This window comes from Peromyscus californicus, unplaced genomic scaffold, assembly GCF_007827085.1.
Source record: "Peromyscus californicus insignis strain IS unplaced genomic scaffold, ASM782708v3 Scaffold_12__1_contigs__length_115047231, whole genome shotgun sequence".
NCBI lineage: Eukaryota > Metazoa > Chordata > Mammalia > Rodentia > Cricetidae > Peromyscus > Peromyscus californicus.
Genome location: NW_026294413.1, coordinates 54,376,215 through 54,400,407, shown reverse-complemented (window position 1 = coordinate 54,400,407; position 24,193 = coordinate 54,376,215). Strand labels below are relative to the sequence as shown.

At 46.0% G+C, this 24,193-nt stretch overlaps 1 protein-coding gene across 6 annotated transcripts in view; it reads left to right on the top strand.

Annotated features, from left to right (window-relative positions):
- The window catches only part of Entpd4 (ectonucleoside triphosphate diphosphohydrolase 4), a 29,013-nt gene extending 5,743 nt beyond the window's left edge, over positions 1-23,270 (top strand). For 4 of the 6 annotated variants that reach the window (XM_052732854.1, XM_052732857.1, XM_052732856.1 and 1 more), the window contains exons 2-13: positions 3,278-3,382; positions 4,515-4,712; positions 5,472-5,677; positions 9,168-9,318; positions 10,223-10,326; positions 11,551-11,610; positions 11,837-11,991; positions 13,575-13,741; positions 18,111-18,435; positions 20,024-20,109; positions 20,872-21,033; positions 22,070-23,270. In XM_052732854.1, the coding sequence (XP_052588814.1) occupies positions 3,375-3,382; positions 4,515-4,712; positions 5,472-5,677; positions 9,168-9,318; positions 10,223-10,326; positions 11,551-11,610; positions 11,837-11,991; positions 13,575-13,741; positions 18,111-18,435; positions 20,024-20,109; positions 20,872-21,033; positions 22,070-22,289 (1,842 nt within the window). In that variant the 5' untranslated portion in view covers positions 3,278-3,374 and the 3' untranslated portion in view covers positions 22,290-23,270. The remainder of the gene's footprint in view (positions 1-3,277; positions 3,383-4,514; positions 4,713-5,471; positions 5,678-9,167; positions 9,319-10,222; positions 10,327-11,550; positions 11,611-11,836; positions 11,992-13,574; positions 13,742-18,110; positions 18,436-20,023; positions 20,110-20,871; positions 21,034-22,069) is intronic. The other 2 variants (XM_052732858.1, XM_052732859.1) reach the window with 2 other exon arrangements.
- Positions 23,271-24,193: the final 923 nt, after the last annotated feature.

The following is a 24,193-nucleotide window of genomic DNA, read 5'->3' as shown; positions in this document are numbered from 1 at the left end:
ATCAGAACTCTGGGCATCAGACCCCTGGAGCTGGAATTCCACTTCCATGTGGATGCTTGGGATTGAATCTGAGTCCTCTGGAAGATCAGCCAGTGCTCTTACCCACTGAGCATCTCTCCAGCCTCAGAAATGTTACCCTTTGTCTCAAATGGTGCAAGTTAACTTCCAAAGCTCTGTGTGTTTGAGAAGGGTTTGTTGTTGTTGTTATTTTAACATACAGAAGGTTTAAAATTATACATAGTTATATTTTCTCTCTTTTGTGGTTTGAGACATTGCTATCATTTGGAGAAAGGCCTTAATTCTTTTACGATTATGTCAGAATTTGCTTATATTATCACCTTTCCTTTTAATGGGTGTTTTAAATATTTAACTCTTTAGGGCATTGAATTTCTCACTATATTAAAATGCTTTAAAAGAGTTATTTTATAAAAATACATTAAAACTAATTTTAAACATTTAGTTAATTGAAATACTTTTTTAGTTTTATATGAATTTTTAAAATGTTTTTAATTATATTATTTGCATAGTGCAAATGGTGTGTGTGTGTGTGTGTGTGTGTGTGTGTGTGTGTGTGTCTTTATAGCTCTCACTCCTAGCTATTAGTTGTTTATCACTGTGTAACAGGCACTGGTCCTTGCCTAGGATGGCCTTGTAAGGAGAAAGTCAACAGGAGTGTAACACCAGAGCCCCTGCTGTGTTGGAGAGGCTCTTACAGAGAGGCTCTTGCTCCCTTTGTGCCCCAGGAGTGAGGGATTCCAACCATAGACCCAGAGGCACTCTACAGAAGCTGAGCAGTCCATAGCTTGCATTTAGTGTAGGGATCTGTTAGGGTCCATGATGCTGTCTGAAGAGCTTTTTGCTATGAGGTCCACGTTCAGTGCTTGCACAGACCATGCAGAGGCCATGTGTGCCTGCTGAGCACTTGGAATGATGTTAGTGCTGTGAAGATCTCAAACATTTTATATTTATATTTTTATATTTAATGTTATTATCATTATTATCTGTTCTAGTGAGCATAAACCCAGAGCCTCACCCATGCCAGACAAACACTGCAATTGTGCTATGCCCTCTGCCTACTTTCTACTTATTCTCTGAAACAGGTCTCTCTAACTCCCCCCAGGCTACGCCTGAGTTCACTCTGTCGCCCAGGTGGGCGGTGCACTTACAGCCCAGCCCTCCTGTCTCAGTCTCCTGAGTAGCCGGAATTACAAGCCTGTGCCACCGTGTCTGGATGAAATGTTTCGTTTAGTTCCTTTAAATAGCTGCACATAGCAGGCAGCTGCTTTCTGAGCCCACAGGTGTGGGGGCCCTCTTCCACATCTGAGGAGTTAGGGCTCTTTCCCTCAGTAAGAGAGAAATGTAGGGGACAGTGGTTTCTCTTTGATTTGAAAAGACAGATCTAATGTAGAGGTTCTTCCCAGAACTCTGACCCTTGTCACCGTGTTAGGACCTTTCCCAGAGCTGGATGGCTCGGACTGCAGCAGTCAGCTAAGGGTCCCGGGCGGCATGCACGCTAGAGAAGGAATCACGACACAAGAGAATGAAAACACCAGGGGCACAGGTAGAGGGCAGGGACGGCAGTGGTTCACACACTTGAATCCAGCCCCACCTCTGCCTCCGCGGGAAAACATCGCAGTAGCATTCCTTACCCGGAGGGGTCTTGGGAGAACTGAATAACTGTGAGCATTTGGAGCACAGCCTGAGCACAATGAGCACGCTGGTGGGCATTTAGTAAAGAAGGAAATGCTGCACATCTTTGATCCAGCACTCGGATCTACAAAGTGAGTTCCAGGATGACCGGGGCTGTGTAGAGAGACCCTGTCTCAACAAACAAACAAAAACACCAAAAAAGTAAATGTTAACGGAGAAAAATCAAGGACGAGAGCTGGATGGACAGTCGTGTGTGTATTTACTGAGCCCTGAGAAGGTGACATGACTAAGTAAAGACCTGAGGGAGGTCAGGTGTTAAGCTGTAAGGATTGCTCCAAAGCAGAGGGCAGGGAGGCCACAGGCCACAGTGAGTGGACTGCTGGAAGCTGGTGGGGGCTGCCAGTCCAGCTGGAATGCTGGGAAAAGAGGGAGCAGATGATGATGTCAGAGCAGAGCAGCTGGCCAGGGCCTGCAGGCCTGGAGGTCACAGGAAAGTCTTCAGCATTTGTTTGAAAAGCTTGGGGCCACTGGAAGATTTTGAGTCCTGACCTGTTGTGATCTGAGTGTGTTGTTGGCCTCAGGGAAAGAATCTCTGCCCGGAGTGGCGTGGAGAGCCCTGGGTGGAAACCTAAGGGAGAAGACAGTGCAGATGATATGAGAGAGCCTAACCTGGAACCGTGATAAGCAGGAGTTCAGGGGAGGATTCTAAGAAGTTGCATAGGAAGGATGATGATCCTGGGAATTAGAGGAGCCTGGAATGAGAATCAGGACAGAGGAGAGGAGTGTCTGGGAGTCCCTAGAAATGTGGTCTGCGCAGCATCCAGATGGAGATCCTGGCAATTGAAGGTGCATGTGTACATGACTCAGAAGAGGAGTCGGGTTGGAGAAACAAGTTATCTGATAAGTGTTCTGCTCATGAATCTGAGCTGGAGGCGTTAAACTAAGAGGGAATGGAGTCAGAGCAGGAGTGGTTAAGTTAGGAGAAAGTGGAGTCTAGGCACAACTTTGGGGAATTCAAGAGCAGACAGCTTTGGTACAGAGCCAAGGATCCCCAACAGGATCCCAGAGCTGAGAAGCTGACTAGGCTGTGGAAGTCCTTAGAGGCCCCAGAGAGTTAAGACCAGGAGAACTTGGAAACCATCCTCAGGCCCCAGCAGCTTGGAAGGAGGCTCTGGCTTTGTGATGTGAGGGCTGAGGCCTGGAGGAAGGCTGAGAATGGTGACAGGAACAGAACACTGTCCTGTTCTGTACAGTACAGCAGCGTCTAGTAACGTATTCTGTCAAATGAATGTATGCTTCCCATCGAGCTAGGTGAGTTAATCCCGCTTATCCCCCACCTCTCCAAATCTCCCTTAACATTTCAGCGCTGTAATTATTTCATGCCCTGAAATTTTGAGATTACAGGGATGCTTGGAGTAATAACTTGTGCCAGGCTCTTAGCATCTCTTGATTGAGGCCTGTATCTCTAACAGCATGAAATTGATGTACAAGCATGCTGCTCTAACCCAGTAGTCTCCACATAGGGATCAAGTCAGATGATGTATGGCTGGGTTTAAGCGTGTGCTTGGTAGGACCATAGACATTTTATTTGATTACTCTGTTCTTGATTTTTCTCACCCTGAAACAGGGCAGCTCTGACTCCATGAAGACCCCAGCTCTGAATCTGCCATTGTGGATGACAAGAGCTGACTCCCACAACATTGCCTGCTCCTCAGCCTTTCATTATGGGGAGGTGAGTGATGGGCTTCATCGCTAGCCTGTAAACCCTGAGATTTTGATGCTGAAGAAATGGGTCTTAAGAGAGAAGAAAATCTAAATCCCAAGAGAGAAGTTTGCAGTTGTGTTATACTAGTAGTCTAAAACCGTTGTTCTTACAGAGCCTGGAGGGAGGGTTGGGGGGGTTGGCACTTGTTGTAGAAAGAACATAGCCAGGTGAGCTCTACAGAGGTTAGTGTAAATTGCAGTCTAGGCCTGCACATTGGCGTCTTGGGATGTTATATTAGCACAGGATAGCTGTCTAGAGCCTCTGAGGTGCGGAAGAGGAAGACACATTGCCACGGAGTGTCATCAGAACATCTATGAAGAAGGGAAACTGAGTTTCCAGTGGGTTGACAGCGTATCTCCTTCAGTGAGGGATTTTAGTCCATGAAGCGCTTTTTAAAACAAAGAGGATAGAAAGTACAGATTAATGAAATGTACCCTAAAGGTGGTGCCTGCTGACGGCTCCACAGTTTGCCTCTTTTTCATGACATAAATTGAAACCCTCCCCGTTTGTAAACCATGTCTCATGTCTCAGAGGGCTCTTTCTAAAATCAGGGTTCCCTTGTTGACTTCGTTATGGCAATATTGTTGAAAGACACTGCCTTTCTCATTATTGGGCCATCGGGGAGAAATTTACTTTAGAATCGCTTGTTAAGAAAATCTCACTTCTCCTAAGCCATTGACTCATCAACGCACATGTTTTGTCCCTTGGGCTGCTGGCAGTTATGGGGTAGCTTTCAGCAGGCCGTTTCTGTATCTGCAGTCTCCCTTTGGTGGCCTCATCCTTAAACTGGATTTCAGTATAAATGTATGTGTTTATCTGGCTAAACTTATGAACTGGGATTTCCTTTTGGACAAAGGTGGTGTATTTTTGTAATACTCCCAAGAAAAGGGGGACATGCAGGAATATCATAACCAACAGGGTGTCATTCTCCTGATGTCATTTTATAATACTGTGCTCCGTGACCAGACAGCAACCTGGAGCGTGGAAAGTGCAGGCATCCGCAGACAGCAAGCAGGGGGAGCTTGTGCTGAACACCTGTTCAGGTGAGGCCAGGTCTCACCCCAGCGTGTCGCTTCAAAATCTGTCTTTGGAATTTCAGGATCGGCATTTCCTGTCTCTTTCCTGCTTCTTGGCATTTTAGCATCTCTCCCGTGGGCTGTCCTCGAATCCTGAACACCAGCTTACGCCAAGTCATTGTCCTTAGCATTCTGGCTGCAGCTGTCTCCCTCTTATACCTTTCTGTCGTCATAATACGCAGCAAGTATGGGTGGCTGTCGAAGGACAAGAAATTTCAAAGGTAAGATCAAGACTCACTCATTCTAGAAGGAACTCACACCTGGCTGACTGCACTCCGGCAGCTGTAACAGAACACTGGGCAGCTTATAAACCGTAGAGTTGTAGCTCTCTTAGCTCTCGAGGCTGGGAAGCCTAAGAGCTAGTTGCCAGTAAAGTTGGTGTCAGGTGACGGCTGTGTCCCGGTTCACATGGTGGGAAGGGGTGGGGTAGCTCTGAGGTCTCCTTCCTCCCGATCTGACTGCCTCCTGCAGGATAGTGCTGCCCTCATGGTCAGACTCAGCAAACCGACATCAGAGGGACAGGAACAGTCAGCTCTAGCACCGTCTTTATGGCTGGACCTGCATATAAGGAGCATGTGGCTGTAGGAACTGGACCCTGTGCTGACTACCTCTAATAAATTAGACTGCATGGAAGTGCCTGACAGCTGGCCACAGGGAAGGCCCTGGAATAGTCCCACCCTCAGGGCTCCTTCTTGTCCGTTTTAAGCTGGGTTCTGAGTTCATGTTTGTACCTTGGAAACAGTTTTCTCTTTGGAACCTGTAGAATGTGTTAAGGAGAGCTGAGCACCTGAATTAGAGGCTCCCTGTGGGCAGCTTTTGTTCGGACTTCTTCTGATCCATCATCTGGCCATAGAGGGAGTGCCAGAGAGATCATTACACAACGTGGAGGTCATGATGTGGGGCTTCTGTAGTGTGCCTGCTCTGTTAGAGTCGGGGGATGCTCTTGTTTAAGTAACAGCACCTGTGTGTTTCTAAACAAGGTACTTGGCCCGAGTCACAGACGTGGAGGCTACAGACACCAACAACCCCAACGTGAACTACGGCATTGTGGTGGACTGCGGCAGCAGTGGCTCTCGGATATTTGTCTATTGCTGGCCTCGGCACAACGGCAATCCTCATGATCTGTTGGACATCAGACAGATGAGGGACAAAAACCGAAAGCCGGTGGTGATGAAAATTAAACCCGGTACGGGAGAAGAGTGGCTGAGGACTGGAACCAGGTTCTGGGCTCCGGTATCCTGTGATACCACTCACTTCCTCCCCTCTCACTCCACACTGCCTCGCCCGCTTCTGAGTTCAAGACAGGGCCTGATGGCTGCCTGCGTTTCCCTTCCCACGTCCCTTTCTCTGTTCTGTGTTTGTGACCTAACCTCCACAGCCTGTGTCTTTTCTGTCACCTGTGGCCATCCTCACGGTCGCCCCATGATGTCTGCGTACATGCTAGTTAACACTGTTGTGGAGGTTGTTTTGTTTTCCTGTTTGGTAGCTCTTCCTTAAAGATAGACATTTTTGATAGCTCTTGACAATCTGTGCTTTAAATATTAGCATATTATTTGTTTAAATATTGGTATGTATTAATGACTTTTTAAAAAATTTACTGCCCAGATATCTATCTTCCTTCCTCCCACCCCCTCTCTTCTCTTTCCTCTCTCCTTCCTCCCGGATGTCTGTCTTCCTTCTTCCCACCCCTCTCTTCTCTTTCCTCTCTCCTCCCCCCCTCCCTTGCCCCTTTCTCTTTCTTGTATGGTGGTGGTGTTGACTCCAGGAGTCACATGTGTTAGATAAGTGCTCTACCACCAAGCTGTATGCCCACCTCTCTTTCTTTTTTAACATTTTCAATGATTTGTTTATTCTTACTTTATGTACACTGGTGTTTTGCTTGCATGTATGTTTGTATGAAGGTGTCAGATCCCCTGGAACTAGAGTTACAGACAGTTGGGAGCTGCCATATGGGTGCTGGGAATTGAACCCAGATCCTCTGGGAGAGCAGCCAGGGGTCTCATCCCCTGAGCCATCTATCCAACCCCCACTCTTTCTTTTTGAGACATTATTTTACTAAGATACCCAGGCTGACCTTCAGCTTCCAATCCCCCTGCCTCAGGTCACTAGGCTCCACTTGCCCAGATGTATTTCTTATGTTCTAGATTATTTAGAAGGGTAACCTTGGGACTTAAAAAGAATGAGTGTAAATACACCCAGTTTTTAAAGATAGGATCATTTCTAAGCCAGTGTGAAGTGTGAAATTGAGTCTTGGCTTCCTCACTAAATGATTTAGACAGCAGTCTCCAACCTTCTCAGGATCTCCGCCCTGCTCGTGATTGGCACCATGTCAGAAGCATTGGGAATGGAGCATTTTCAAATAGCTATCCCATGCCCAATACTTAGTAAGATCTGATTTAAAACAGTAGGCTACAGAGCATAACAGAAATAGTGAACTTTTATTTCTCACTGGTGCATGAGTACTAAAGTACTAAATGCAGACTATCCAATGAGTTTATCTTTTTAGATGTTAGAGAGACACAAAGATATGACGGTAAGTGTTCAAAGAGATGGGCATGCTAGTTGTTCCCTTTGATTCTTTCACGTTGTGCTCATGTGTCTGATCATCACGCTATGCCCCATAGACATTTAAAGTTTAAAATAGAATATTGATAAGTAATAACTGGTCTATAATTATTACCTTCCATCTGAGAAGTATGAATAACATCCGTGGATTTCCATAAACAAAGATTTTAATATTTAGTAATAACTTTAAATTTTCCATTGTTCTGTCCTTTAAATTGTATGTAGAGAAACATCTTCAGGGTTAACATAATGCTGCTCATATAAAAATTTACCAGGAGACTCAGAACTAAAGCTCAGTAAACTCTTTGCCTTTGGCTGAGCCTCACGCAGTGGCTTCCAGCACTGGTTGACACCCGCATGGTGAGGGATGAAACTCACATCCTCCTGGAGGTTTAATCCAGGATCTCAGTCACAGCAGCCTCACAGGGCGGATCAGCTGAGCAGTGCTACCACATTGGGGTGTATGCTAGAAGCTCGGTTCAGTGTGGCTTAGCATGGTTCTTGCTCAGGTGCCCATCAGTGTGCCTTTTTATAGCAATGCTCTGTCTTGACTCCTAGTCTTCCAGTATTAATATAAGCAAGGCTCTGAGCATTTTAAAAATAGATTCTGGTTAGTTTGGGATTTGGTTTTCCACTGAAATAGCTCTGTGTGCAGAGTCAAAAGTTTTGCCTTTTGCTCCATTTTCTGCTGATTCCTTTCACATACCATCTTTCTGGGTGTACAGTTCTCTAATGTGTGAAGTAAGAAATTGTGGAACTCCTCAGGTCCCCATTGTTTTAATAGTGTAGGTTCAATGACAGCTGTAAATGCTCATTTACTTTTTAAACAGATGTATTTATTTATGTGTGTGTGCCTGAGTGTATGTTTACCACATATATGCAAGTGCTTAGAGAGGCAGAAGAGGGTATTGGAGCCCCTGGAACTGGTGTTACAGATGGTTGTGAGCCACGATGTGGGTGCTGGGAACTGAACCTAGGTCCTCTGTAAGAGCAGCCAATGCTCTAACTGTTGAGCCATCTCTTCAGCTCCCACTCACTTTTTTTTTTTTTTTTGGTTTTTCGAGACAGGGTTTCTCTGTGTAGCTTTGCGCCTTTCCTGGAACTCGCTTTGGAGACCAGGCTGGCCTCGAACTCACAGAGATAAACATTGAACAGAAGTTCCTGAGCACCTCCACTTGACAGGCACTATTAGGTGCTGGGATATGAACTGAACAAGACCTAGTGTGTGCCCTTGACCAGTTGTAATGAGACAGTAAGTAAGTAATTTGGTGTGATGAATAGATAGGTAGCTGGCAGCAGGGTGAGCATAGGCTGTAAGGGAAGCTAGTTTCCATTTGGGTTCTACTAAGTAAGGCTTCTCTGGAAGAAGGAGCTAAATAGACATGTATAAGTTGACTGGGCAAAGGAGGTAGGGAAAGAGAAGGCTTTTTCTGTTGGGGACTCAGAGGCCTGAAGGCCACAGTAGGTTACATTATTGCAGAAGTGTTAATTCAATGCTTTGAGGTAAGAGGAAGGGACTTGGGAAGAGACAAGGGTGGGCCATTGTGTGAATAGCTGTGTATCTCTAAGTTGAGTTTGGGTTGATTAGAGGAGCCACAGAAGGGGTTAAAGCCAAAAATAAGCATCCTTGGGGTAGGAGATGGAGGGATTGGTGGAGCCTGGAAGGTTGTTGGTTACACTAGGCCAGCAGCAGATGGTGGTTTCCAAAGAAACAGGGAGAGAAGTAGAACAAGCAGCAGGAAGAGATCTGTAGTACCAGCTGCAGAACACGGGTCATGTTCGGGTGTCTGAGGACAAGCAGTGGCTGTGTGCATTAGACAGTCACTGTGAGCTGCTCTGCAGGTTGGGAAGAGTGCTGAGGACTGGTGCTACAGTCTGAAGACCTGCGGTGTGTGGATGGTGTTAAAGCCATTGGAGTTTGCCTGAGGAGAGAGGGGCACAATTCTCAAAGGCAAGCATGTGCTCCCGTGGGGGGCACACAGTAGATGCTAGTTGGATCAGTATCCATGAAAGAAGAATACAAAGTGAAGTCTGAGTTTCTCCCAAATTCAGCACACTGAAGAAATTTACTCTCAGCTCTACCTGCTAACCGGACTGTCCATTTTTTGCAGGCATCTCAGAGTTTGCTACCTCTCCAGAAAAAGTCAGCGATTACATTTCTCCACTTCTGAACTTTGCTGCAGAACATGTGCCACGGGCAAAACACAAGGAGACACCTCTCTACATTCTCTGCACAGCTGGAATGAGAGTCCTTCCTGAAAGGTGATCTTCCACGGCTTGGAGGGGGGCCCTTGGGAGGGGCGGCCTGCTGCTCTCTTCTGTCACTGTTCCCATCTTGAGTCTGGACTAGTCTCAGGGCTATTCTCCTAGACCTCACCAAGGAGCTTTTAATCTGCTTACTTGTGACTAAAATTATAAGGGTCACTTTGCAGGGGCTGGGGACAGAGTCTCATGGAGCAAGTCTTTCTCTGTGCTACCAGCCAGCTCCCAAATAATGACACAGAGATTTCTTATTAATTATGAAAGCCCAGCCTATGGCTTAGGCTTGTTCCTAGCAAGCTCTTATAATTTAAATCCTATCATTTCTATTAATCTGTGTTCTCTCACGTGGTGTTACCTCTCTTCCATCTTGTACCTCCAGTTTCCTCTCTGTGTCTCTAGCATGCCTAGATTCCTGCTCCTCTTCCTTTCTCTCCCAGGATCCTGCCTACACCTCCTGCCTAGCTATTGGATGTTCTGCTTTTTATTACAATAATCGCAGCAATACACCTTCACACAGTGTACAAATACTCTACCACAGTCTTATGTCCCAAGTTGGCCTCAAACTGAATATTTTCCAATCCCTCTACCTATCTCCACTTCCTGAGTGCTGGGATTATGAGTTTACACCACATGCCTAGTTTATACAGTGCTGGGGATGGAACTCGGGGCCTGGTGCATGCTGGACAAGCACTACCCAGTGAGCCAAAAATCACATCATTCACATAACTTTTTCATGTGGAAAGAACATTCCTGAGATAAGCAATCTTTTCAATGAATCACTGTAGTTTTACAGTTAACTGTTTCATGTAGGATATAACAGAGCCACAAGTTTTTTGTTTTTGTTTTTAAAACACAAAATCAAGCATATAATTTTGACATGTAAATTTTGGGGTTGCCTTGAAAGCCAGCAGAAAGCTATCCTGGAGGACCTCCTGACTGACATCCCGGTGCACTTTGACTTCCTGTTTTCTGACTCCCATGCTGAAGTCATCTCAGGGAAACAAGAAGGTTGGTACCAGACCTTCAGAGGCTCCCCTCCCCACTGTGCATTGTATTGGATCACTGGAGACCAGAGCCTTGAGATACTCTTAAATGACTAAATTCATGTTCTATGGGGCTGGTCTTTATTATAGAACCCTAAAGCTGTTAAACATACCTCGCCAGTTCTTAGCACATTTAGGGACTGTATTTTGAACAGAGGATAGAGGAAGTCTGTATCCCTTGCCTGGCTAATAAAGACTTACTTCTAGCAAGGAGGAATTCTTGCCTTTGATAAACCGAGAAAATATTAGTTCTGTTTCAGAGAAATTATTCCACTTGAGTAGGAAATGACCAGTCAGTGAAATGGTTTGCTAGAAACAGAGACCCACAAGTATGGTATCTATTCCTATGTCACTCACCATTCCAACAGGTGTTCCCTATGGAAAGGCATCAGGAAAGTCAGAATTAGGCTGATCATCATAAGCGCCTTACAGAGAAGGCCCTCAGAATTGTAAGAGGTCACTTTTGGCACCCAAAGGAAGATAGAGAAAAAATATCCTGGGAGAGTGAAAAAAAAAAAAAGGCCTCTTTCCCTCCCCGTGCCCAGCTAGGAATGGTTCTAAGTGGAACCTTTGGGAGGAGAGTAGAGGAAGTTACCTGAGTAGGTGGAGGAAGCATGGTCCAACTAAAAGACATGATCAATATTGCTGCAGGTGGGAAGGGGTGCCACTGTGGACCAATGTGGGTTTTCACTTGGCTGGATTGTGGCTCTGTGGAAGGGTGGTGGTGATGTTAAAAGCTGGATACATCTTGAATTATCAGCCTGTCACTTTGTGGACCATCCCAACAAGATAGGATAGGTTGCCATGGAAGACTGATTAGCTTGTCACCTCCACTGCATAATGACACAAGTCAAGGTGGCTATGGAAAGGAATAAAAATAGGCTGTAGGGAATGTTGACATGTATAGGCTGAGATAGGCTGTGTGGGTGAGAAGGATACAGGAAAGATTAGGGGAAGTTAGTGTGGAGTCTCTGTAGAAGTTATATTTTCAACAGATATAGCTGATCTAAAGTATTCAAATGGAGAGTTCTTATAAACCACTAGGAGAAGACAGAACATCAGTGGAAATGTGTTATTTGGTGAGTCTGTCCCAGACTGTCAGGAGTTAAAATAAGTGAGAAGCTTGCACAGACCAAATTGATCAAAGATTTAAAACTTGATTTTTCTTAATTTGTTCTGCGATGTCTAGGTGTGTATGCTTGGATCGGCATTAATTTTGTCCTTGGACGGTTTGAGCATATTGAAGAGGGTAAGTGCCATGTTTCCACTAGTGTTCTGGTTGGAAGTCACAACCGTAATTTATGATCAAGGGCAGAAAAGGGGCTAAGTGCTGTGAGATGGCTGAGTGTGGGGGCTGGGCGAGCAGAGCTGCTGTCTCAACTACGGTTGAGCTCACCGGGAGGCGTGGACTGAGTGGTCTTCAAAGCAGAGCGTGCCTCCCGAGGCGTCTGCTGAATGGACACTTCTTTCTCCAGATGATGAGGCGGTTGTGGAAGTCAACATTCCCGGTAGTGAGAGCAGTGAGGCCATCGTCCGGAAAAGGACAGCCGGTATTCTTGACATGGGAGGCGTGTCCACTCAGATAGCGTACGAAGTCCCCAAAACTGTAAGCTTTGCCTCCTCACAGCAGGTTATTATCTGTACAGATTGCCTTCCGTTTGCTTCTGTTTTCATTTAACATGTCTCCATCCGTTTTTGTTTTGTTTCCTGAGTCTGAACACATCCTTACTCTGCTTGCTGAGGGTCCATCTTCTCAACCCAGGAGGAAGGAGGCTGGAGAATGAGGCAGGCCTCAGCCAAGCCCATTACGTTTGTACATTGAGCCTAGCTGGTTTGTTTTCTGAACTTGGAGTTTTCTCCGGTGTATATGTTAGTTGCATGCTTGAGCTTTTGTTTATGTTATCTCTTGGGTCACTTTTAAAATTACTATAGCATCAGGTTTTTAGTAATTTTAATATAAACAGGAGAAGCATTTTTGTTCTTTACTAATTTTGAACTCTTCTCGAAAGTATTGGTGTTGGTACCTATTACTGCACACCTGGTTCACTGCATCTCTCCTCCATCCCTTCAGTCCTGTCAGCTGGAGTTGGCGGTCCTCAGCAGGACACCAGAGCCATTTCCATTTGTGTCCCAGAATGACCACATCTCTCATCACTGTTTATGTCCAGATGTAAATTGACACCAAAGCATGGTCTCCTGCATTGTTTCCCCCAAAGCAGGGATCATGTACCAGAAAAAATGCAAACAGTGGCCCCTCTAGCATGGGGCCATTGAATGGTTGGTGAGTGGCTTGAACTCTCAGGTCCCTGGTGTGTGCTCAGGAGGTGGTATCACTGTCTTTAGTAAGCTCCTTGGAAAAGTGCTTTGGAAATTCAAATATTTGAGCCTGTGTTTCCCACTTCCCATTCCAGATATGCCCCTAGAGACTCCCACTCATACTTTCTCCCTTCCTTGTAAAGTAGCAAGTGCTCACAAAGAAAGCTTAGGGAAAGTCGAAGAATAAAAATTCCCCCTGGATTCATCATCACAGAATAAAAAAAAAGCATTGTTAGTGTTTTGGTGAAGTTTTTCCATTATTTTTATTCCTGTTATAGTTTCAAAATGTGATTGTTATGCTTTTACCTTTTTATGATTTTGTGCCTTTTATTTACAGTTCATAGTGTGTCCCTCTATAAAGTATTGGCTACTGCCTTTAACTTAACCCTCCCTTAATGTTAAGTACTCAGACGCCATTCTTTTTAGATTTGTGGATGGATGGGTAGGTGGGTGGGTGGGTGGGTGGATGGATGGATGGATGGATGGATGGATGGATGGATGGATGGATGGATGGATAGATAGATAGATAGATAGATAGATAGATAGATAGATAGATAGATAGATAGATATGTATCTTTGTGTATCAAGACTTTCCTGTGTTTGGGTCTATTTGGGTCTATTTCCACAGCAGGGGGTACCATAAATAGACTTATGGGTCAGAGGAAAGGAACTATAGTACTGACCTCCTTTTCAGGAAGTCCTGACCCCATCCAGTGCAGCATCTGCAATTCCCCTAGTTACATCAGCATACTGAGTTGTGAAAGCGCTCTGTAGAGCATCCTTGGACAGTAGAACAGAATCTGCTGCTCTTAGCTGTAACTCTTCTTAGACCCTTCTTTTTTAACTGGAGCTAAAGTTGTTTTAAAATACTAAAATGGGTTGTCCTTGTGCCTATAGGAGGAAGTAGCTAAAAACTTGTTAGCTGAATTCAATCTGGGGTGTGATGTCCACCAGACTGAGCACGTGTACCGAGTCTACGTGGCCACATTTCTTGGGTTCGGTGGTAATGCTGCTCGACAGAGGTATGAAGACAGACTGTTTGCCAGCACGGTTCAGAAAAACAGGTACAGCACCTGCTGCTCCTCAGCAAGCTGCTGCAGGCCCAGCTCAGTCCTCATCAAAACTAGACCAGGCCAAGTGTCTTCTGTTAACTGCCATGGTGCTGGAAGAACCGAGAGGCCCTTGGAGTCCTGCCACCAGCCCCCTGTCCCACAGCTGTGTGCTTACATAGTCCCTCTCTCTCTGTACCTCTCTGCCTGATCTTTGCAGGCATGTACCATCACACCCAGCTTAAGTATATATATTGTTCTTGTTTTTTTGCTTTTGTTTTTTGAGACATGCCTGAGACATGTTTGAGCCCTGGCTGTCCTGGAACTTGCTTTATAGACCAGGCTGGCCTCGAACTCACAGAGATCCTTCTGCTTCTGCCTCCCAAGTGCTGGGATTAAAGCCTTGTGCCACCACTGCCCGGCTAAAAATATTTTAATACCGCTAAAATTACTTCAAGATCATTTCTTACTCTTAATCCCTTTCACTGTGGTTCTCATCTACTGATGTACCAATGTCTGTAGAATATTCCTTATTTGAGACTTTCTGAGGTCAAGGGCACCTTCTGAGTGTGAGCCTCAGGGGGCACCAGCAGGGTTGTGTCACTGAGTTTTCCCAGGCCTCTGTAATCAGCCACAGTATCACCCAGGAACAACTAGTCTAGAGTGATGGTGAGGTTTCTTCTCTGAGTAAAGGTCGTTCCTTACTATTAACCCCTTTCACTATTTTTATGAGTGAAACTTAGGGGAAAAATGAGTTTATGTGACATTCTGGTATAGAAAAATGTGTGAAAGAAGGGCACCAGTTTAAATTTTGTAAGTTTAGCTGGGTGTGATGGCACACACCTTTGACTCCACCACTTGGGAAGCAGAGGCAGGTGGATCTCTGTGAGTTTGAAGCTAGCCTGGTCTACATGGTTTCAGGTCACTCAGGGGTACATAGCAAGACCCTGTCTTTAAAAAACAGTAAGTTTAGCTATATAGCAATTACTTATTTGAAATATGCCATCAGAACAGGGAAAAGGTTTGGAAGCAGAAGAGCAGCATCTGGCAGGTAAGACACCTTGCTCTTCCTGGCTTGTTTGTTTTGATAGAACATTTTTAAGGACAAATGCTGATTTTTAGAGCTAAGTAATAGTATGTTTCCTTGGCCAGTTTAATCCTTTCCAAAAATTTTATTAGTTGTTATGTGTGTGGGTTTTTGACTGAATGTATGTCTATACATCGTGTGTGAGGCCAGAAGAGGGTATCAGATCCCCTGGAACTGGAATTGCACATGGTTGTGAGCTGCCATGTGACTGCTGGGAATCAACCTAAGTCTTCTGGAAGAGCAGCCAGTGCTCTTAACCACTGAACCATCTCTCCAACCCTGACCAATTTAGTCTTAATATATCCATGAAGGCCTAAAAATAAAGTTTGCCCAAAAATCATGTCCATAAGTAGGAAGTAATTCTCTGATTACTTTAAAAGCTAATTGAGAAATGTTAATTATAACAGCAGTAGTCCCATGGTGCCACGGACTGGCCCACTGGGAGTACCACGACCATAGGAGAATCAGGGCTTGGGTAGTTAGGAAGGCAAGGATTTGGCGACTGACAGACAGACAACACCCTCAGAAGTGGTTTGAATCTGCTGCAATTTTACTTCTGCAAATCAGTAGTTTATATACAGAAAAGAAAACTATCAAGTCATACAAGGAGCAACAAGAGCTTGGCAATAATTCAATTATATCATCTTTAAAAAACAGCAAGCACACAATTATTAATTGGCGCTAGACATATCCCTTCACCCACAAGAACTTTATGACCCAAAGAGCAGTCTGTGTTTTTAAACTTAGTACAGTTCCTAGACTTGTGTAGGCTTCTTTGCTGTTGCAGCTGTGTCTTTCATCTTTATCTCAGCCGCTCACTAGTTTATTATGCACTTCTACTGTTCTGGTTCTCATGACCCACTTAGCCAATTTGGATGCTGTAGATCTTCCCTAAGTCTTTCTTCAGTTCTTTTATCATATATCTGTTTTAATATAAAACCTTTTTACCTGCTGGAATATGGACTCTTACACTTTTACTCCTGTAAGGGGAAGGGGTTCTGCTGTAGTCCTTAAATTTCCCATGCTGAACTTCCTCAACAGAGGGGGCCACCATCTGCCTCCTATGAGATAACATTTTCTGCCATAAATCACTTTAGTTGGGATTCCTAAAGGATTCCTAGTGGGTGAGTGTTCATTCCCTAGAAGTGCTTGAACTATTATACTTTCTATTATCTAGCGGCTTGGGGTCTTTAAGGAATAGCTCATTCTGCTGTATCTAAATAAGGTCCATGTCCAGCTTCCCCTTTCCTCCATAGTTCACAACCCAAGCATTCATTAGTTTTGGCTATATTTTATAGATTAATTAGAACATTATCAGAAAAGCAGTTATACAGAACCCATAGCCCAGAGAGCTCATGATCTGTGAAGCACGTCTCTTTCAAGAAGGAGGCATAACATGGGCACTCTGCCAGGGACCTCCAGGGAGCTTAATCCCATGGGACATGTATCTCCCGTCCGCTATTATTGATGTAATTGTTCATGTCACATGGACGACACTGGAGTTGGTGTGGCACCATGGTGCTTGCTTTTTCTTTTAAAATTATGTCTAGAACATTTTGTTATAATTATGTTTATAATAGTCTTAAAATTTTTCAATAGAAATATAAATTTGAATCTTATTTCCATAGACTTACTAAACACTTTTTTCTGACTCCTGAGTTTTATTAATTGGGTTTTATTACCAATTTAAAAGAAAAAAGCTTTGTATAATATATAGTCCAGAGGCACTCCTTAGGTAGATTTAGGACAACTGAAACAGTGTGAGATACACATTTAACTGCTCAGAATTCCTGATAATTATAAGCATGTCGTTAATTGAGCCTTGAAATTCATACCTATCTCTGCCACTTATAGTAGTGATTCATTTTTTTAGAGTACATTGTTTTATGGCAAAGACCTTTATTGATGGCACTGAAGGACATTATGAATAACCCTCATCTGAGGAATGTACAGCTTGATTTAAAACAAGACTGTCAGTGAATGAGAGTGACTCCAGCAGTATTCAACTCCTGATAGTCAGACCCATGAGTTCGTGGTATCCAATGTGAACATCACTTCCATTTTCAGAAGATTGCCTGAATATGTACACACAGTGGGAGGACAGGGGGTAATTTACAGGGTGTCTCTTTGGGGTGTGACGAGCCTGGTGTATCTCAGTTACAACAAGGCTAACAGTTCTTTTCACAGGGCACCTCAAAGCCTGTAGTGCAGCAAAAACAGCTACTACCTACTGCCATCTAGGCCAATAGTTGATTAGTAACAACAATAATAATACCCAGTGCCGTCTAGGCCAATGGTTGACTAATAACAACTACAATAATAATACCTACTGCCATCGAGGCCAATAGTTGATTAATAACAACAATAATAATAACTACTGCCGTCTAGGTTGGTAGTTGATGGATGGTAATGATGGTGAGCATGGTAAAATCGGATGAAGAGACTCAAGCCTTACACATTGTGTTCTCACTCCCGTATTCATTGGGTGGTCTTTGGCTATGAATTACTGTCTTCCTGGACTCCCCATCTCCTCCTGCACACACTGCATCTTCATTGAGCTGTTAGCTTGGCTTTAAAGAATACCAGCAAGGTAATGACATTTTGTCAAGCATTTTGGTACCACCTCCTTCTAGAATTTACTTTCCCCAGTTTTCTAATCTTCCGTGTGTAGTCTGACAATAGCTTTCTAGCAGTGTGTATGTATCTTGTTTTCCTGAAACATCCAACCTGATTTTCTAGGACCAGTTAGTTCTTTTCACAGTCACTCTATACCCAGCTCTATACAGTTGAAGTCAAGCAGTAGTGGCAGAGTGGGGGTGTGGGCCACATGGTTGTCGGGTCCTCCACAGACATTCTGTCAGATGGTACTGAGGGGAATCAAAAGCATCGGGTCAGGCCCTGAGATGGTTCTGTGGTGAAAGGAACTTGCTGCTCAGGCCTGATGACTTGAGTTGAATCCTTGAGACCCACATGTAGAAGGAGACAACCCACTTCTAAAAGTTGTTCTCTGATCTCCACACACACGTTGTGGTGCATACACATGCATACCCACAATAAGTAAGTGAGAGTCAGGTCATGGCTTGTTTACTTAGACTCAGCAACACCTGTGTATGTCACTGTGGATCTCCTCAAGAGGGTTGGGTGACCGTTTTCCTAACTTGGTTTGGAACCCTTTGTGTTCCCACACACAGTTCTGTGGACCCATGTTAGGTCCTGGGTCCTAACAGTGGCTTGCAGCCACTTGTCCAAAGCACAGTGTAGCAGAGGTCTCATGGTAAATGGTTCTTTGTGCCACAGGCTCCTGGGTAAACAGACTGGTCTGACTCCTGAGGCTCCATTCCTGGACCCTTGCTTGCCTCTGGACATTAAAGATGAGATCCAGCAAAATGGGCAGACCCTGTACCTTCGGGGGACAGGCGACTTTGACCTGTGTCGAGAGACCCTCCAGCCTTTCATGAACAAAACCAATGAAACGCAGACTTCCCTCAATGGAGTCTACCAGCCCCCAATCCACTTCCAGAACAGTGAATTCTACGGCTTCTCCGAGTTCTACTATTGCACCGAGGATGTCTTGCGGATGGGGGGGGACTACAACGCTGCTAAGTTCACTAAAGCTGCCAAGGTAACACGCCAAGAAACCCTGCTGTGTAGAGAGCGTGGGGCTGCAGGTCCTGCCCCGTCACACCCGGAGGAAAGGTGGTCATAGTGCATCCTTGTGACGACGCCCTTACCTCCTGTTGTGGGGAGGGCGGTAGTCATAGAAGAAAACCTAAGCTCTGCTAACCACACTGGTTACCAGGAATGTACAGACCGCAGTCTTAAATTGATTTTTGAGTGCCACTTCTCAAAATCTTCAACAGGCTCCCACCCACATAGCAGCCAGGACACTGCTGTGATCAGATCCCCTTGCTTTCCCATTTCGTCAGAAGTTTCCCCTGTCGTTCCTCATCAGCCTGGATGGCCCTTGTCTCCCAGCCACAGCCCAGTGCCCTTTGAGTTCACAGATCCGTGGATTGTCCCCTCCGTGCCGTAGGTGTTGTCTGGCTGCTGATGTTCAGTCTCAGACCTTAACCCCTGTCTATTACCCATTGCGTTTCATAATTCCAAACAAATCCAGTTTTCCCCTTGTCTTTCTCTCCTGTGCCATCTTAGTTAACAGTCCACCAACCATCCAGTCCCCTTCCTCCAGGCATGGCTCTTATAATAGTTTGTTTATAATGTCTGGTACATGCCCGGCAGAGACTGTCTCACTGAGTCCTGCCCCAACCCCTTTGCTTCTCTCTGTCCCTCTTTCACCCCCCTGCACCCCCCCCTTATATTTCCTAATCCCAAATGTTCATTACACACTTGGTTCCTCTCATGAGTATTTCTCAAGCCTATCCCTGCTGTTCCACTGTCATTGTCCTTGCCAAGCCTCTGGCTCCCGGGAGCTGCCCCATTGGTCCTCTGTGTCTGGTTCTCTGGTGGTCATCCTGCACGCTGTCCAGGGTGTTCGGTCTGAAGCTCTCCTGCACTCCCCTTGCTGTACTGTGTAAAGTTGTCTGCAGCTTCCCATGCTCAGCCCCACTGACCTTAGCCTGCCGCTCCCTCCTCCACCAGCTCAGTGTCCTCTCAGCATGGCAAGCAGCCGGTAATCCTTCTGCTGTGCACATTCCCTCATCCGTCTGCTTCTTCATTCCTGATGTCTTTCCTTCCTGGCCTTGCCCCAGGCTGAGCACACTCCCCTGTGTTCCCTTCACACCATTTCTCTAAGCCCCAGCTCTGTCAGTAGAGAGCTGAGGAGAGGAGCTGTGTTGGGAGGTCAGGTGTCCTTCAGGCTGTGGTGCTCAGTGGCTGTGAACAGTTAATGTGACTCCAGATCACCATCCTCACCCCAGAGCCAAGGACTCATCTGACTGGGCCAAAGGCTGTTTCCCCTTGCCAGAGTTCATTCTGGGGCCGTGACGATGGGAGAAGTAAACGGGCTGAAGAGGTCAGGTCACCCTGCGTGGGCAGGATTTCCCTGGCTGGATTTCCGGGTACAGAACAAGTGCAGAGTTTGCTGGTTGCCAGGGGCTCGGAGTCTCGTGTTGACAGTACAGACTCTCGCTCTGCTTGTGTGTTTCCTGTGCTTGTTAGGATGATGAACATGGTAAACAATTTGTGAGTAGAAAAAGTGCTTTAATAATACACTTTCAGGGATGATTCATTTGGGGTGGAATTTTTTTTAGGATTACTGTGCCACGAAGTGGTCCATCTTGCGGGAGCGCTTTGACCGAGGACTGTATGCCTCTCATGCTGACCTCCATCGGCTGAAGTAAGTAGTGGACAGTCAAGTCCTGATCTACCGGTCACCCCTCATTCACTGTCCTTCTCCACCCTGGCCTCTCTCAAATGGGACAAGTGTCATTGCAGGTTTTCTGCCCAGTTTTGAAGTTCCTTGTCACAGGAATTCCCCTTTGTACCTGTTGCTCACGCCCTGCCACACATCGAGTTGTGTGAGATGCTAGCCCTCTCATTCTGTCCCCTCAGTCAGACTCCATCTCTCCTGACTCCCCAGAACATTCACCACGCTCTCCGATGAAGCCATGCTGACTTAGTTTATAAAGTTCCCTTTTGTTTAAGTCACTCAAGTGCAGGGACTGGGTCTTTTATTTATTTATTGTCATTTCCACCACTTACTTAGTCCAGTACTCTGCAAAAAAAAAAAAAAAAAAAAAAAAGCCTGTAATGAACATTTGGGATTAGGAAATATCAGAGCTGAGAAGCATCCTCCTGCCTTTTCATTTTGTTATAAAGAGGATGGAACTTGGCAGTGTTTGTTCAGTCAATGATGGAGTACCCAAGGCGTGGGGAGGGTAGTGTCTCACAGTAGTGATTAAATGACACTGTTTCAGGCTATCAGTTTTGATGGTGAACCGTTCTGTGTGTGGGGTGAACCTGAGCTGGATTCGTCACCTAGAGGCACATCTGTGACTGTTTGCTCCAAGCTGGCCTGCTGAAGGCTGGAGACAGTCTCTACCTGGTGCATTCTGACAGGGGTGCTCATCTGACTTGTGGATGTGCTTGGTATTTGTAGGTATCAGTGTTTCAAATCTGCCTGGATGTATGAGGTGTTCCACAGGGGCTTCTCCTTTCCCGTCACCTACAAAAACCTGAAGACAGCCTTGCAGGTGTATGACAAGGAAGTGCAGTGGACACTGGGGGCCATCCTTTACAGGACCCGCTTTCTGCCCTTGAGGTAGGCTATGAACTTGGGAGACTCACAAAAGATGCTTCTCTAAAGCACAGTGCCTCCTGGTGACTGTCTTTTGTGGACGTGTTTTCAGAGCTGTGAGGCCAGCCAGACTTCACTTGGGTCTTCCTCACCTCCCTCCCCAAGCGCTTCCTGTTTCCTCAAGCTGCCCTTCCCACGGCACACAACACTGTGGGCCATCCTGTGTCCCAGCTGTCTATTCCCTAACCCCTGCAGAAGGGTCTGTTCCGTGGTGACCCTTATGGCTTTGGGCCCCTTCCATAGGTATTATAATGTCTAGGATTGTGGAAGAAATCGTACTGCAATGCATTTCTGACACTGTTGTAGCAAACAGATTGTTGATGTCAGAGGGCATCTTGATTTACACACTAACTTGTAATGTCTGACAGCAGAACCATCATGTCCATTCCTTCACCATGATGATGAGTGACAGCTGAGACACTGGCTATCATATGGGCCAAAAACATCAGTCATTGCCCTTAGCACTGAAGTGTCAATTAACCCTTTTCTTTTAAGACTGTGACGTTGTCTGTGTACATTCATGTCGTAAGGAATCTTTTAAGACTGTGACGTTGTCTGTGTACATTCATGTCGTAAGGAAATCCTAAATTCCAGTCCACAGTTGGTCAAATAGACATACAGATTTCCCATTTAAGTTCACAGAACTGGCTCAGCTGACCCACACTAAAAACTGTATTTATCTGATAGTTTTAGTTGGGTCAGCTCCAGAAATGCTGTGCAGTAGCTATTGCTGATTATACATAGTTCCATGTGAATGTGTTCGTTCCATTAGCTTCCCTGTAACAGCAAAACCCTGGCCCTTACATTTATCAGTTTATAATGCTGGGGTCTTATGGACAAGCCTTCACATGTCATTGTCTTAGCATTGAGAGCATAGCATTGGCAGCGAACTCACTTTGGGCCAACTGTCCGCTGTCCCAGCGGTAAGGAAAGCCAGGGACAGCAGGCCCTGCCCTGCGCCCTTCTCACTGTCTGTCTCTGTTTGTCTCCATGCCCGCAGAGACATCCGGCAGGAGGTGTTCCGGGCCGGCCACGGGCACTGGCGGGGTGTGTCCTTCGTCTACAACCACTATCTGTTCTCTGGCTGCTTCTTGGTGGTCCTGCTGTCCATCCTCCTCTACCTGCTTCGGCTGCGGCGCATCCACCGCAGGGCACCCCGGACTGGCTCTCTGTGGATGGAGGAAGGCCTGCCCTCCCAGAAGGGCCCTGGTCCCTTGTGAGCCAGTGTCAGCTTGAGGACTCCACAGGAAAAGCCATTCTTGCCTCAGGGTTTCTGTGTGCTCCCACGGTTTTGTGGTCCCTTCCCTTCCTGTTAGAATGAAACCCACCGATTGTCAGCCCTCTGTCCAGAGGCATTGCCGTTTGAATGCAGCTCTACTGGAGGAGTGGGAGAAGGGAATTCACTCGATTTGGGCTGCACAGTATCTGCCACACATCAGTAAGGTTTTCAGTTGTCTTTAGGCCGTGCTGCGTTTTCAGGGCATGCGCTGGACGGCGGAGGGCACTGGGCAAGTCTCCATCAGTGTAGATGGGACTGCAGATGGTCCTGGGACAGAAGCAAGGAGTGAGTTAGATCTTCTCTCTCCTCTCTGAAAACCTCCAACCTAGAAGAGAGGTGTCGATCTCATTTACTGTTCAGGTCTGTCCCTATCTGTGTTTTCTTGGCAGACTTAAGAAGTCAGTCATTCATAGCATACAGTGACAGAATGTTGGCCCAGGGGGTCATCCTGAAGAGCTGTGAGTGTAAGGACTGCTGAGGAGAGTCTTGTCTGGCTGCAGCCGAAGCCCATGCCTGTAAATTAGCCATTCTTGTCCCTGGGTTTAGGACACTCTGTTGCCCTCTTACAGCAGAATTAGGGGTTTTGTTTGTATGTTCATTGGTTTTGTTTGTTTGTTTTTAAGCCAGAAAGTTTTTAAAGGTTCCTGGTTAGTGGTCTGAGAACTGGGGTGTCCACTGCAGGTACTCCAGCACTTCTGGGAAGCAAGTCTGTGCTGGCCAGCTGCTCTGGTCTCTTCCACTTTCAGGTCGGCACTCCACTGTTCAGACGGTTAACCAGTGTTTTCCTCCAGGACACCTCACACACTGTTGACAGTTCTCATTGTCACCTGTGGTTGGTTGTTGTTGGCAATGCCATGGTAAGCCCATGCCATGGAAGAGCCTGAATTGAAAACAAGAAATAAAGGCACGTTTTGAAAGCAAATGTGACGTTTTAAGCAGAGACCTGAGAAGACAACTGGGGGATACCTGAGGCTGGTGGGGGGTTCGTTCGTTTGTTTTTATGCTGTTCATTTAGTTTAGAAATCCCCTGTCCGTGGGGGTTTTTTTTCAAAGGCTTTGGTTTTGGTGGTGGTGGAGGTGGTGGTGGTGAGGTGGTGGTGGTGTGGTGGTGGTGGAGGTGGAGGTGGTGGTGGAGGTGGTGGTGGTGGTGGTGGTGGTGGTGGTGGAGGTGGTGGTGGTGGTGGTGGTGGTGGTGGTGGTGGTGGTGGTGGTGGTGCTGGTGGTAGTGGTGGTCGTGGTGGTGCTGGTGGTGGTGGTGGAGGTGGTGCACGTATTTCCTAGCTCCATAACACTTAAGTTGAAGTAGCAGATAGCAAGTGACTATTTTGAGGACCTTCAGCTGTTGATTTAAAACTCTGAGATTCTAGAAGAATGGTGATTCTGAAGTCCTGTTACCTTTAGAGAAAAGGTGTGGTTTATGCTGCATTGACCACTTAAAAGACTTCAAATTTATGAAGGAAATACAGAGCCCCCATCTCTTCAAAGTGACTATTCTAGATGAAGAACACTCGTGGAGAGGTAGAGGGCGTGGTGTTGAGCAGCCCATGTGTGGATCATGCCCCAGAGGACATATAGTGGAATGAATATTGCTGTATACTTGAGAGAGCCAGTTTCTGAAGGACTGGCCACCAGCAGCCTCAGGCCTGCCACAGCTAGCCTGTCATTGGAACTCTAGCAGTCATGCTGGCATCTTTTCCTTGAATTCCCACAGGGATGTGCCCTGTGAACTAGCTGTGGCCTTGGTACTAAAGAGGAAGTGTGTTAGACTTTAGTCTGTATCCCTCTCTCATTGCTGGGCTGTAGGTGAGGCCTCATAATCTTTGCAATGAAAATCTATAAACGCCT